Source organism: Pleurodeles waltl, chromosome 10 (genome assembly GCF_031143425.1).
Source record: "Pleurodeles waltl isolate 20211129_DDA chromosome 10, aPleWal1.hap1.20221129, whole genome shotgun sequence".
NCBI lineage: Eukaryota > Metazoa > Chordata > Amphibia > Caudata > Salamandridae > Pleurodeles > Pleurodeles waltl.
In genome coordinates, this window is record NC_090449.1 from 89,023,348 (window position 1) to 89,038,571 (window position 15,224).

General features: G+C 43.5%; 1 protein-coding gene across 1 annotated transcript in view; it reads right to left on the reverse strand.

Moving 5' to 3' along the window:
• The window catches only part of TEKT4 (tektin 4), a 79,157-nt gene that overhangs the window by 7,407 nt on the left and 56,526 nt on the right, over positions 1-15,224 (reverse strand). The window contains exon 4 of the mRNA XM_069209827.1: positions 3,442-3,664. Coding sequence (XP_069065928.1) covers positions 3,442-3,664 — 223 coding nt within the window. The remainder of the gene's footprint in view (positions 1-3,441; positions 3,665-15,224) is intronic.

A 15,224-nucleotide genomic window follows, 5' to 3' on the forward strand; every position in this document is an offset into this window, starting at 1 on the left:
TGTAAAATGCCCCTCCTGTTCGTCAGGCAAGATTTGAGCCTCATTCAGGGTACCCAAGTAAAGTGGGGAGGTAATACTGCTACTGGTAATACCAGTACTGCAGGGTGGTGCTGTGCTACTTCCCCATTATGAGTTCCAATGACCAGAGTGAGTCTGCACACAGGATCACCACAGACCTTCCCTGATTTGAGAAATTTCTCCCCATTCACAATGCACCGGGTTTTTCCTGACGAAATGTGAAGGGAGAAAAATTGCAAAGGTGCAGAATGAAGGATTCTTTTAATATGTTCTAACAGAAGGTAGATGAAAGGTTTGAGCCCTCTCAAGCCTTTCCCTCTACATTAAGTTCCACTCCTTTGTCCCCTGTCACCACAATGTCTAAAGCCAGCACATTATGGACATCATAGGTGAGTCCATAATCTCCTACCGCTCAGTTCGTGATGTGCAGTCATTCCTGAGCTAGTCATTTTTAAACTGTATTGTATCACTTATAAAGTGCTTACTACCATTACCTGGGGGGCCAAATCACTTTCATACGAGTAGTATCTTGCACCATGTAGCCTGTGTGTTTGGTAGAGTGCTGTCTTTATTTTGGTCTCGTGTGGGGAGTGTTTCCATGTTATGTAATATGAACACGTTGTAGGAGGCAGCGCTTAGCACTGAGATGGATGACATATAGATATACAGATGAAATATATGGCTGTCTATAGGCTGGCAGCTTTGAACAGCTCTGCAGACCCCTTTATAATATGTCTTTCGATCATTGTCCATTTAGTTGGTTACCGCACTGGGTTATCCATTCTGAGATTCTTGGCTGAAAGTTTATTGGCTGAGCAGGCAAAGAATGGAGGAAGAGCTGGTGGAGATATTTGCTTGTATGGATTGTGTTACCATCATCCCATATATGATTGTCACTGTGAGATGTCATGAAGTGGCTGTAGTATGTAGCTGTTTGGGATATGAGGTGGTGGACTAAATGAAGTCCTTTGCAGGCCGGCAATATGTGGCAGATCTTTTCATGTAATCTATACCTTTTCAGTTAGTGATGGGTGGTTAATTGCTGGGCATGAACACAGTACTGGGTGATGAATATGACCTGTAGGGGAGCAGTCTTTTGTGAATATAAGAATGTCAAGCAGAATAAGGGGATTATTTGAAGCTTTTTTGAATTGTAATTACTTTCCCAAATGCTGAGTTTTATGGTATTAGTGTGACCCAGGCGTGTTATATATATGAATTGACATTACTATGTAATGTCCAGGCTAGACATAGGTCAGCCCTTCATAATTTACCTAGACACAGAAAGTTGTGTGCAGGTTGGGCTATTCTATATCTGTGGATTGTAGACTGAAGATCGTACTTGAAAGAGCAATTGTTATTCCAGTATTCTGTCCCAGGGTTCTGGAATGAAGTAATTATCTTAGAAATGACCATGCTTTTACCTCTCTTTTGAAGTGTAAATGCTCCAGAATGCTTTAAATCTTGGCTTGCATGAGTTTCAGAGCTTGGAGGGATGTACTCAGAAATCCGTGCCTCCTATGTATTTCTTATAATAAGGTCACATGAGCTGCCAGCCTAGAGCGCAGTGTCCTATTTTGTATGTATTTTGGATGTGAGCTATATTTGTTTGATAAGGATGAGGCAGTGGCGGCCGGCAGTTTTAGGAGGGAGGGGAGCGGGCAGCACACTTGCACTCATTCTTTCACACACACGCATGCACGCATGCACATCCATTAACACCCATCAACATTCAAACATGCACGCATGCACCAAACATCCAGTTAAGAAGATTATACACACAAACACACACACACTTACCTTCAGCCTCGGTCCCAGGAGGGTTGGGACTGCTGCCTTCCCTCACTGGCTGACCTTAGGTCAGGCAGCAGTCCCAACTTCGTCACAGAGTGGGATGGGGTCAGTGAGACTGCTGACCCCACCCCACTCTGTGACGAGGTGTCACGATTGACACTAGCCCTGGGTGCTTCAGGGCTTAAACCTGAAGCGACCAGGTCGAAGTCAATGGGTGACGCTTTCCTCGTCACCTGGGGGAGGGCCTCGAGGCACCTTTGCTGAGCCGAGGAGGTCACGCCCACAGGAGCTGTGACTTCTTCAGTCCAGCAAAGTTCATCTCAAGCAGCCAGGAGTCTGCGCTAATCGCACATGTCTGCTCCTGGCTGCCAGACAAGAACATGAAGAGTGTCTGTCAGGCTGACCTTTGTTCAGCCTGACTGACACACTTCATAGGGGAAAAATGGGAGGGCCTGGCCCCTCCGCCCTAAAGGACGGGCTGCGCCTGGGATGAGGTCTAGCGTGATTTCTGAGAATAGTTGAAATATGCTGAAGCAGTTTTGTTCATGGCTTTTTCATAGAACAGAAAGCATTTTAGTTGTTGGATCTCTGTTCTCTTAACCTGATGGTGCTTTGTGGAGGTATATCTTAGTAAAGGAGGAGGAGCAAAGGCATATGGTGTATCGGTTGGGTGGGTTAGGGGTAGAATCTTACTTAGTTTGGGCAAGAAAATGAGATTAAGTTGTTTGGTTAGAGAAGTCTGGAATTTGAGAGTAGGGCGAAGGGGGGTGTTGTGGAAGGTGGAGGTGATTTACCTGCAGCATTGTATGGTGGTCTAATTGTAGTGTAGCGAGTTTAGAGGGAATGCAAAATCAGGTAACCAGGAGATCATTTGGTTGCACCTTTCCTTGATTTTGAAATTTCTCCTGTGAAGTTACCTTGTGTGTGTCAGTTGTTTCGGTTGTGGTCTTCAGTTAGTGTACTGTTTGTGATAGTCTGAGTAGTTTAGCTGTGGGTGGTTGGCTTCATTGTGGATGAAACTATACGGTTGGTGTGGGTATTGGATTTAGTTCCTTAAGTCCATGGGGAGTGTTGCTGATTATATCTGGGGGTGAATAATCTTGTTTTATGGAGCTGCCTGTTGGTACATGTGGCTGCTGCTGGTAACTGAATGGTGAGATAGTGGTCTGGGAGTAATTTTATGGAGTTGGATGTGGGTTGCTCCTGTGCTGAACTTCTGGTTAGTTAATGTATGGGGAATGTTAGCCAAGTTAGTAATATTTGTTTAGTGGTTAGGTGTGATAGTCACCTGTAGATCAGTATTAGTTACATTAACCCTGTGAGTGTATATGAGGGTTGGTACTTAGGATTTGGTAGCATTTAGGAAGTGGTTGTTGATACTGAATGTATTGATGAGTGTTTGCTTACCTTAAATTTGAGGATGGAGATGAACAGTTTCTGATCCTAGGACCTTTTTAGGGCCTAAAATTCTCAAATGTGCAGCACGCTCAACCCAAAGCACATCACCTGAACTTGGGAACTTATGCATCAACCAGTTTCCAAGGGTGATTTAGTCTGACTCATGGATCTTTTGTTCTAATGATAATAACCCCAAAGCGCTCCAGCCACTCAAATGACAATAACACTTACCTTTGCCAACTGATTTTCAAATTTGTGCCTGGCATCTTCCACCTCCTCACAGCGCTTGGCAAAGGCCCTGTCCACGGTGGCGCACTGCTGTCGCATGTCTTCCGCTGTGTCTTGGAGAATGTTGTCGATTAGGGTCCGGAGATTAATGGAGGCCATTCTCTCATGCTCTGCTTTACAGATGTTGTTGTGACTAAACTCGGACCAGGATTCTGGAGTAGAGGCACTGGATGAATGGAAGAGGGCAGATCAATATACAGTCTTGCGTGACTGTGAACAGGTATTTACCATCTATGTCCTGTTTCATCAAGAGGACTTTGAAATTTGAGAACACATCTGCTCCCTTATATGATCTTTAAGCTGCCTAGGGGGCTAATTTCATGATCCCAGGGTTTACATGTTAAAAAACATTCTAGTACAATTTGTTGGCTGAAAATTGGTATCTTAGTTAAAAATTTAGCATTGATTCATCATCTGTAAAATCTGCTCTTTTTCCATCTTTTTGATTCAAGAAGTCTCCCGCCAGCCTTTCCCCGTATTTAAATGTACGAGGCTGCTCTAGGTGCTAGGATCCCCCGTACATGTTAAAAACATCTGTAAGGACCTGCATTAAATGAGTTTTTCAAGCATGTGTTCTTAAAGTGCACAGGAAATTCTGCCCTCTTCAAAAAGGTGCACTGAAAATATTGGAGATGGTCTGTGTCTCTAAAAGATATAAGTAAAAGGGGTAAGACTGTGTGTGGCCAGAGTGCGGCAACAGACTGTTTCCCATCATGGAGTGTATCTCTGCTTGCAAAACAGTCCAGAAGAAAACAGGTCTGGAGTGTGTGGACGAGATGTAAAAAACAAATATGTCATTATAAAACTTTTTATATTATTATACAATCAAACAAGAAATGCACATTTAAGACATGCTTAAAATATATACATATGAATAATAGTAAAACAGCACAGGCATGCACAAAAATGGTTATGTATTTTTAACTTAGTAGCAAAGAATCTATGTATTATGTCTAAAAGTAGCCGTAAAACACGAAATGGCACATTGCCTTCCATGAAGATGCGCTGTTTCACTTCGTGGAGATCTGGCCCATTATGTACACTGTTTGATAATCCCAATATAGACTTTTTTACGTACTGGCGCTGGAATGTATAGGACACAGCGGAGATGTGATCCAGTATGAAAAAAATAATTGTGAAATAGAACCTGCCGAACCATTGTGCGCTGTGAGCTGCGGAACCTTTATTATTCCTTGCAGGAGTATTGAATCGAATGCAGGTCGCAGCTACAAAGGATTTCACGAATTATGAATATGTAAAAGGCAGCATACATCCCACGTTTTACTGCAATCTCCTCGGGCACAACAGCTATGAATTGAACAAAAGATACTACAACCGATGACACATAATTACACTTCTCGATTGGGATATTATTTTGAAAAACTGCTGTTCACTACAATTGATATCCGGAAATTAAACCGCCGCCCACATGTTGCATGAAGAAAAGAAATGGAAAACAGACAGGTAAGTAATGTTTTGAATATTTATTCAGAGTACAGGCGCCCACGCCAAGAGGATCCGCTCTGCCACAGAGCAACAGCTGGGTACCCGTCAGGTCTGAAATGCAGGAACCAAGCCGCCTTTCCAAACTGGCAGAGATAATCTGCGCTAGCCAGACCAAGGGAAACTGGCCATTGTGTTGAGGCCTGCAGCTGACTGTCCAGTAATGCTAATGGAAAGTGAATTGGGAACAGCTGCTAATATTTCAAAGAACTTCAGTGAAGCATTTGATGATAGAACAGGATGCGTGAAAGGGTTTGAGCAATGCCTTAAAGTTTATGTAAAGGTGCAGTACGTGATGAGCACAAAGTTTAGGGATGGGCTATTAAGTTCACATAAAGAGTTGGAAGATTTAGAGAAATAAATGAGTGCAGGTAAAATTATCCATCGGGTGAACCCATGTCAAAATAGGTTTTAGCAGTGGTGATTGTTTAAGTGGTGATCTTCACTCATTCATTAAAATATCATGATAAATGGTCGCCTTTTACCAAAGATCCAGAAAATGTTGGCCTAACTTGGTAATGCAAGTTTTTCTTTTTACCAATATTGGCTTGAAAGCGACCTACCACAAGGTAGTTGTGTCTTTCGACTCGCAAGCATACGTCAATTTTGTTGCACTGTTTGGGGCTTAATAATGTTGTGCTTCCATTTGGTCTTGATTCAGCTGCTAGTGTATTGCAGAAATTAACAGATGTTTTATTTAAGGATGTTCCTGGGCTTCACATATTATTTCTTCAAATATGCAGCAAGAGCATAATGTTAGGTTGAAAAGTTATAAACATTTCATTTGACTGCATGCATGGATTTGGAGTCCATCCTCATTATGAAAAGTTGCAGGTTGAAATGACAAGGGTTTAAATAAGCAAGTAATTTTTTTTAATGATTTATTGAGTGAACAAGCCCCCATGCCAAGACGATCCACTCAGTCGCAGTGCACCAGCCAACAACCTTCTGGTGTGGACACCGGATCCAAGCTATCATTCCATGCTAAAGATTCCAGAATGTGGCTCACATATACCAAGGCAAAAATTAAGCATTACTAAGAATACCACACTGTACACCCTCCATACCCAGCAACCCATGGTAGAAAGAAACCTGTTTCTGTGTAGTCAAGGTATTACCAATTCAACCTACGGACATACAATTAGTTGACTAAATATAGGCTTCTGCCTTGTGTTTTCAGTTCATAACGATCTACGATGGTTAGCCGGCTCTGGGTTAGCCCATGAAAATCTTGGTTCTCTTGAGTAGAGGTATGGGAACCACCTTGCTTCTGATGTTTGCCTAACACCATCCTCAGGGATACCCCAGTTTCTTGGCGGCTGGCTCAAGAAGGGCTAAATGAAGCCCTACAGATCCAGTCATTCGCCTGGGACCATGACTGCATCTACATTGATATTCTGTGCAGCTTAGAGGACAACTGAATCAACGAGGCTTGCCAATTTCAACTGCATAAAGCAACCTTTCTTGATTGTGGCTGTATGTTGGTGTTACCACAACTATACAAATATTGGTGTAGTTTCAGAACATGGATTATGCTCACTCTGTCATATGCATAGCTCAATATATCAACATAATTCAGCAGTTGAGAGGTTATATTGTCAAGTCATTCATTAAATGTGACATCATTAGCTGTATGAGCGTATTTGATGCTCATTCCAGAGATCCCATAGGAATGGTATTAGTGATAATGGACTGTGGAACCATTTGGTCATCGGGAATCCCAGAGAGCAGGATTTCATGTAAAGGAACATTGTCATCTGAAATCTAGTACTTGGTTAGGAGACTCTAAAGAGGTCATGTTCCCAAGAATTAACGTACACTTCCGAAATCAGCGAGCTTTCAAGTACAAGAATCTTCCATGTGTGTGCTCTAAGAGGACACAAATACAACACAGATTTTTGTCGTTCAAGTAGTAGCAATGACCCTATTCCTCTATACTGGCAAATTGGAAATTTTCATTGGGAGTCTCATATAAATGTCGCTGGGAGTCACACATGTTTACCTGTGGTCATGAGGAAGATGAAGCACTTTGTGTCAAGTAGAGTGTTCTCAATACATTTCAACTGTGATTCGGTGGAGAAACATAGCTAAAAGGCATTTTAAATGACAGTGGCAGGCCATTGGCTGTTGTCATTCACATTTTTCTTCCACCCACTACAACAATGCTGGGGCATAGGGAAGCCCACTACAGCCATTGGAGAACTACCCTGTGAGTGCCAGCATTCTGCTCTTTAACAGTGACTCCCCCCATCACACAATGTAGCTGCATTTGGCGCCACGGTCTACTTTGGCAGTGCATGCTTTTTGAAATCAAAAATACTTTTTTTGCTTTTAGCTAATGTTTTTTGTATTGCTGAGGCCCATTAGATCCACCTATAATAAAGTTTTACAAAAAACATGACAAGCATTGGTAAAATCAAAAAGTTAGCAACCAAAGCTAGACTAATTGGCTTTACCAATGTTTGTTTATTTTGGATAATCTGACAAAAGGCAAGAGTACAAAGGAGATTTTCTTTTTGTGTGATGAACCAAAATAGATTTGAAAGTTTTACTGTAAAGGGTAAACACCAGGGCCTACATCTTTCTTATCAAATAGCTTTGGGTTTTACAGTACTAATCCCTCATGGGACAACATTGAAATTGTAAGTTAAGGTGGACAGTTTCAAACAATACATATTTACTCAAGTCTCCAGTCAATCCTTTTTATGATAGAGAATTTAATCAGGGATCTAAAGGTTCTTAACAGATCCTAAATATGCCCATTCATAATGGACCATTAGTGTGCCACCTTTTTTTTTGCCTCCTTATGGGGCGCAGGCTTGAGGCCTTTTCAAGGCTTTGCACATATAAGAGCAAGAACAACCAACATTATAAAGATATTCATACCAAAATTCAGCAATAAGGGAAATAAAAGCCATTCCAGTAATCGAAATAAAATAAGATGAACAATAACACAAATAATAACTAATTACATAATAATAATTGTAAATATCAACAAGAAACAACAAGCACAAATAGTATTTAAGATCAACTAAAACAAGGGACAAATGAAAAAGACAAAACGCACCATTATTTTAATAGAAAATTGGAATTGTCGACATTTAGTGATTATTCCTATTTACTAAGTAACTTGCAAATCTTTTAGAAATTCAATTGTTGCTATATTTACTTTAACATTTAATGTAAAAGTCAGAGGGCCCTTATTGTGTGAAAAAGACTGCACTTCTTAGTGGGTATGACAAATAAATCATACATGTGCCTTGTATGAGGCTAAATGATAGGTGCGAAGGATAAAGGAAAATAATTTTGAGAGGTACCCAAAATTATTATGTATACCGTCCGGTACTATAATTGAATCTGTGAAAAATAAAGTGCGGTTTTAAGGAATCATAGAACTCGAGGCAATTCGGTGTAGGAAAGTAAATGCATGACTAATGAGGTCTTACAAGGCTAAAAAAGAGCATTAATCATCTGAAATGAGAAAACAAAGAGAACCGCAAGGGGAGATTTGCCTATGCATCAGCACTTAAAACGTATATTATCATGCCAAATTGAGACGTAGGACGGCAAATGTACCTCAGAATAATCAAGAACAGGTGTGACCTCTGAGGTCAGAGATGGCAACATTAACCAAGTGGTTCCTGTGGTACTCTGTGGGCAGCTCGGAAAAAAAAATTAGTTGTGTCCAAAAAACGTTAGCAAAGTCATATGACTTCGTGAAACAAACACAGCGGACCACACACACACACACACACACAGATATATATATATATATATATATATATATATATATATATATATACAGTCCAAACGAGTATTATAAGTTTCAAAATAGAAATCTAGTTGAATTTGAGACCCAAATGGATTAATATTGATACTATTTTTAATGTAAAAGGTCCTGATAGAACTAATTTAAGAAGAAAACTAAGGGAGCCGCTTTGATAAGACTGCCAACAAGAGGTCACGTGACTTCGCATAAGAAACACAACAGCCATCTTAGGATATGTATAATGTTCAATGAAATCCTAATGAAGGAAATAGTTTTTATCACATATTAGTCATCCAATGATTTGGTTATATCTTAATAGTCATTGTAGTACTATTAAAAGGATCTATTTACTGGCCAATACAATAAAAATAGCTAAATGACAAGGGTTGGTCATGCCTTGTCATATGCATCAGTCATGTGACCTTGCTACACCATGTAAGGGGTTGATAACGTAAAGTTAAAATAGAAATGTGGAGATGATGAGATAAGGATGAAAAACTACGGCAGCCATTTCTAAAAGTTTGTGTTTAATAAGTAGAAGAGAGAGACAATACGGTATCTGTCCATATTTTAAGTATATGGTAAAGCAGTAGAATGGGGAGATAAAACAAAAAGTATATGATTAGATTACTAAAACAAAGTAAATACTAGGTAGATAATGGAATTAATAGCAATAATTGAGCAAAGATAGCACTCAGCAGGCAAATTGGAAAGTGCCTAAGAAAATTTAATGGAAGATTGAAATAATGAAATGAGTGATGGTAAATACTACACTGAAAAATTATAGTAAGTAAGTGGCAGTATTAGTACGTGAGGTACCCTCTAGGAGAGGAAAAAAAAGAGAGAGGCACAGTGAAACAAAGACAGTGGGAACGTTTGTTTGAGAACCAGTGTTAGAAAAAAGTAATTCCATGAAGAGAATATAGTGAATGAAGTCTCATAACGTGATTAATATTATGTAGATCTATAGCATGTTTAAAAAGTATTAGTCAGAGTGTCTGGTTTAGGTTGTCACAATCACCTTTCACCTCAACAGGTTTGGAGTTTGGCTGAGGCACGGCAAGCTAGCCAGGAGTTAGGCCGACAGCTATCAAGCAATGTGGGCTGCACTCAGTCTTCCACACTCCGTGGAACTGCCGTCCTAAACATGCAGTCCTTATTACCAAAGTAAGAACCACATAACATGGCACCACAAACGTATCAAGGGCAGGTATTATTTAATGGATCTCCTGAGTAGTTCCCTTGAGTAGGCCTGTTAGAAATGGGGTTTCTGGTTGGCTAGGGTATGCATCTCAGCCAGGCAGAACTTACCCACTCTAGTCAGGGCAAGGGAGTTACACGTCCAAGATAACCCCTGCTCACCCCCTTGGTAGCTTGGCGCGAGCAGTCAAGCTTAACCTGGAGGCAATGTGTAAAGCGTTTGCACAACATACACAACACACGTGACGCAATATCCCCACCACAAAGGAAACACAACACCAGATTATATGAAAATATACTGTATTGTACACAAGGCAAGTATCAGACCAAACATCACATATCAGTACTATCCTGCTACCTTAGCAGTTGTCAGAACGTTACACATTAGTTACTCTGCAACCTAGCAGTAGTCACACATAACACACAGGTTACTCAGTATTCTGCAACATAAGCAGTAGTCAGGAAAACACGTTATTACATCACAGCACTTGTCATAAGAATATCTTAAAATGCCCATAGTAGGAACATTAGAAAACACATGGCAAGTTAGAAAAACATATTAGCAAGCATGTCCATAAAAGGAACATTTGCAAACACATATGTAAAAACATCAAACACAGGTAGGTAATATATGAATCAAACAAAAGTCTGTAGAAAGAACTTTGGATTGCAACTATATTGGTCCTTTAAACAGTACCTGGTTGGATGAAGGCACCTCCAGTGCCTAGAAGGCGAACAATGGGGCCCCCGGCGCTCCTATGCGCAAAACAGGGGCCTCCCTTATACTCTGGGGTCAGAGGAGGGCGACATGCACCTCCTCTCTTTTATAGACAGGCCCCTCTGGGGACCGTGATTGCTGGAGTTCCCCCAGGGCCTCAACCGGCCCTCACGAGGGGGGCCAAAGCCAGCAAAAACAACTTAGAGCAGGAGGGGGCACCACGCATCCCCTCCGGTTTAAGGACAGGCCCCTCCCGGGACACGCGATCTCTGGGGGCCCCCCCGGGCCTCCACTGGCCCTTCCACCAAGGGGGGGGGCACAATAATGCCCGTTTTTCCTAACAGCAGAAAAGGAGCGTCCTGCTCCTAACGCAGAGGCCAGGGGGAAGGGGGCACTCCCCGCGCCTTCCCCTGGTCCTGCCGTGAAGCCACAAGGAGATCGGACCCCTCCTGGGGCCCGAGCAGACACTCGCCTGCACCCGATGCGGTGCGTGAGTGTTCTTCCAGCTTCCCAAGCCGCTGAGGTGATCTTATTTAAAGGGGCACAATGCAGCAAGGAGCCTACGTGCTCCCAAGGCTCCATAAGCACGCTGCAATCAGTGCTATGGCAGCCGCAACCACGGAGAAGCACCCCTCGTGAAGAAATGGATGCAGGGGTCAGGGGCCACAGCACCCTGCCCCTGGGGAGCAGAATCTTAAGACAAGGTCCTCAGGTGGAGGGCCCAGCTACAGGCCAGCACAAGGGAAAGGCAGCAAGTGGCAAGTCCTTCACAGTGACCAGGCAGGTCACAGGTCAGAACAGCAGCAGCAGTCCATGGAAGTTCCTGGTGAGTCCTTTCAGCCTTTGGTGTCCAGTTCCAAGATGATTCCAAGAGTCTCCAAATTGTGGTGAAAATTCCCCTGTACTTATAGTCAGTTCTTACAATGTTTTACAATGGTAGGGAGAGGAGGTTCCAGCCAGTTACAACTGGTTCTGGGATTGCCCTCTCTCTCCTTTCAGCACAGGCTCCAAACATCAGTGGGGGGTTAACGACCCTATTGTGTGAGGCCAGGGCACAGTCTTTACAAATGCAGGTGTGCCCCGCCTCTCCCTTCTCTCAGCCCAGGAACACTATTCAGTATGCAGATGCACCTCTGTGAAACCTCCACCCTCCCTGTGTACAGGCTGTCTGAAAAGTATGCACAAAGCCCCAACTGTCACTCTGCCCAGACGTGGATTTGAGTCAAGCTGCAAAAAAACACCAGAGTCATAAGCACAGATAAATGCGCACTTTCTAGAAATGGCATTTCTGTGATAGTAGTAAAAAATACACCCACACCAGTAAGCAGTATTTATTATCACCATCACAACCATACCAAACATGCCTACGCTACCCCTCATAAATCAGACAATACCCTTTACACATAAGGCAGGGCATTTCTAATGCAATCCTATGAGAAGGCAGCACTCACAGCAGTGAGACACCAAGTTAGGCTGTTTGTCACTACCAGGACAGGCCATGTAATATGGCACATGTCCTGCCTTTCTACATACATGGCACCCTGCCATAAGGCTAGCTAGGGCGTACCTTAGGGGTGACTTACATGTAGTAAAAGGGGAGTCCTGGGCCTGGCAAGGAAGTTTAGATGCCAGGTCCCTGTGGCAGAAAACTGCACACACAGGCCCTGCGCTTGCAGGCCTGAGACAGGTTTTGAAAGTTTACTTCAGTGGGTGGCGCAAGCAGCGCTGCAGGCCCACTAGTAGTATTTAATTTAGAGGCTCTGGGTATAGAGATACCACTGTACAAGGGACTTATAGGTAAATTAAATATGCCAATTAGGTATAAGCCAATCATACCAACTTTAGACGGGAGAGCACCTGCACTTTAGCACTGGTCAGCAGTGATAAAGTGCTCGGAGTCCTAGAGCCAACAGCGAGAGGTCAGAAAAACCAGGAGGAAGGAGGCAAAAAGACTGGGGATGACCCTGCGTAAGGCAAAAAGTCCAACAAGGCCTAAGGTACCCTATTCACCTTTGTACAGAGACATCTGTGGTGTTAGGGAAAATCCTCCTCAGCTATAGGTAGCACCTATATTAGGCTGTGGGTCACTCAAGCTTGAACCTTAAAAGGATACCCCATTTGGTGTTTCTTCTCTGAATTCAATTTAAAATGGAACAACCAGTAGTAATTCCAGTAAATTATAGACATGCTGTCACACAACCTTTAATTGCTAATGGGGGTGGAGATGTTACATTTGCGGTTCTGACACATAATGCATACAGAACAGAAACATTTTATTCATGGTTCAATTATCCCGCATTTGATTCTAATACAAACACATTTCACACATACACAGTGGCTAACACACCAGCACAATACAGACCATACAATTACTTAGAAATACGATGAACATACCAGGAACATCAAAATAGGTTCCAAGGCACCCTTTCCACACGTTATTGAAAACGTTAGATTGGGTCCCCCCAGTAATGACGGGGTCTCGTGGCCAGTTCTGGCCATCTACACACTATATCCAAATACACAAAATTTACAGGCAACATACTTCCACCAATTATATAATTATTTAGTATGATTATACAGAAGCCTAATGAACAAGTTATTTACCTTCAGTAACAAATTATTTGGAAGAGACATATTCTAGTTGCAGATTCCTTATCTTAGAATTTCCCCCCGGAGTTATCTCAAGAAACTATACCTTGTGCCCTAAGGTAATTATAACTCACGACCCAACCATGCACTGGTTTGTCATCAATAATTTATTGGAAATGTTGCAGTGATATTATCAATGATGTCATAGAAGATGTCATGACTGATGTGGGGTAATTAGCAGTGCATTGTGAAGGTGCAACTTATACTTACCTGAGGGCATGAGTTATAGTTTCTTGAAATATGTATAACTAGTGTCTATGGGTTTGTGTGTGGAAAATCAGAACAAAACTATAATGCTCCTGTTACCTTTGTTTTTTTCAGTGAATTTCTACTTTTGTAATGCTATTTCCTAACTATTACGCCCCTATAATCTTTGTTTTTTTTCAGTGAATTTCTATGGTTTTTAATGTAAAATAATAGTTAATTACCAAATGTTAATCCTATCGCTGCCGCGCATGGCCTTTGAACAACTGCAGCATGCAGTCAACACCACACCGTTGACGGCAGGTAGTTGTCTGCAGGGCCTAGCCAGCATCCAGGCCCTGTGGCCAACCTCCACATGCAGCCAACCCTACACTGCACACAGTTGAAGGCCTTTATGGGTGTGGGTTTGACCACAGTGCTTGCGGCCAACCCCACGCATGCAGCCAACCCCACACTGTGGACAGCCTTAGGCAGTGTGTGGCAGGAAGCTGGCTGCAAGACCTGGCCAGGATCCAGGCCCTTTGGCCAATGCCCCGCATTCTGCCAACCCCATGCCAAACACGGTCAAAGGCCATGCACGCCGTGGGTTTGATCACAGTGCCTGCTGCAGCCCGACACATGCAGCCAACCCCATGCGGTGCATGGCCGGGGTGTTGGCCGCAGGGCCTGGCCTGTGGACAGGCCCTGTGGCCAGGTCAGCTTCCCACATGCAGGCAACCCGGGAGAGGGACAAATAGCCCCTGTCTACAGCCTTATTTTGTCCCTGGGTACCCCATTGCCCGGGGCCTAGCTGTAATCAGAAAAGGGGAGAGGAATATGCTGCCCTCATACCAGGCTCCTTTCAGCCCCAGGGTACCTATCAACCAGGATTAATCCATGTAAAAAAGGGAGATAGGGCATGCGGCCCCCATCCTGGGCCATCCCCTGGGGCCTAGCCATGTATGAATAGAGGAGGGGGCCTCTATCCCAGGGTTGGGTCATGTGCTATGTCCTGGGGTGCCCACACCCAAGACATAGCGGTTTCCCTGCCCACACTGGCGCAGACAGGGGAACCTGTGTTGCTCTTGTTTGGCAGGAGCAATTGCAATCCCACCAAGTGAGAGCAATCACAACGTTCACTCACAGGGGGGCGGGAGCTTGAAAAAATGAGAGATTATAAGATTGTTCCTGCCCATTGGGAGCAGCATTTTTAGCTGCCCCCTGTGGATGGGATCAATGCTGGCTCGCACTGGATGCAGGGAGCCAGCTGGAGCCTCAGGGGTTTTAGGGCTTCCCTTAGATCACACAATGAAAGTGTAGTGGGTGCCCTGGGTAGGCGTCCACCTTTTGTTGGCTGAGCTCCAGGTGATGGGTCCCTGGGAACAAAATTAGCCTGGGGAGTGTGGCCACGTGCCCTCTGCCCCTTATATATGTTGCCAGGTCCCTGAAGATGGGGTCCTCAGGGGCCAAAAGTGGCCCTTGGGGGTTAGCGTCCCCATCCTCCCAAAATGAGCCAAGCCCAGGTGGGCCGAAATCAGCCCCAGGAGAGGGTGCCACATATCCCCTCCCCTTAATTTTAATTAGTGGCTGGGGGGATGGAGTCCCCAAGGCTTTAATAGGTTTGAGGGGGGGGGCCATGTGGCCAACCTCCCCGCTGTACAAAGCGAACCCTTCACTGCACACGGAATTTGGCAGTGCACAATG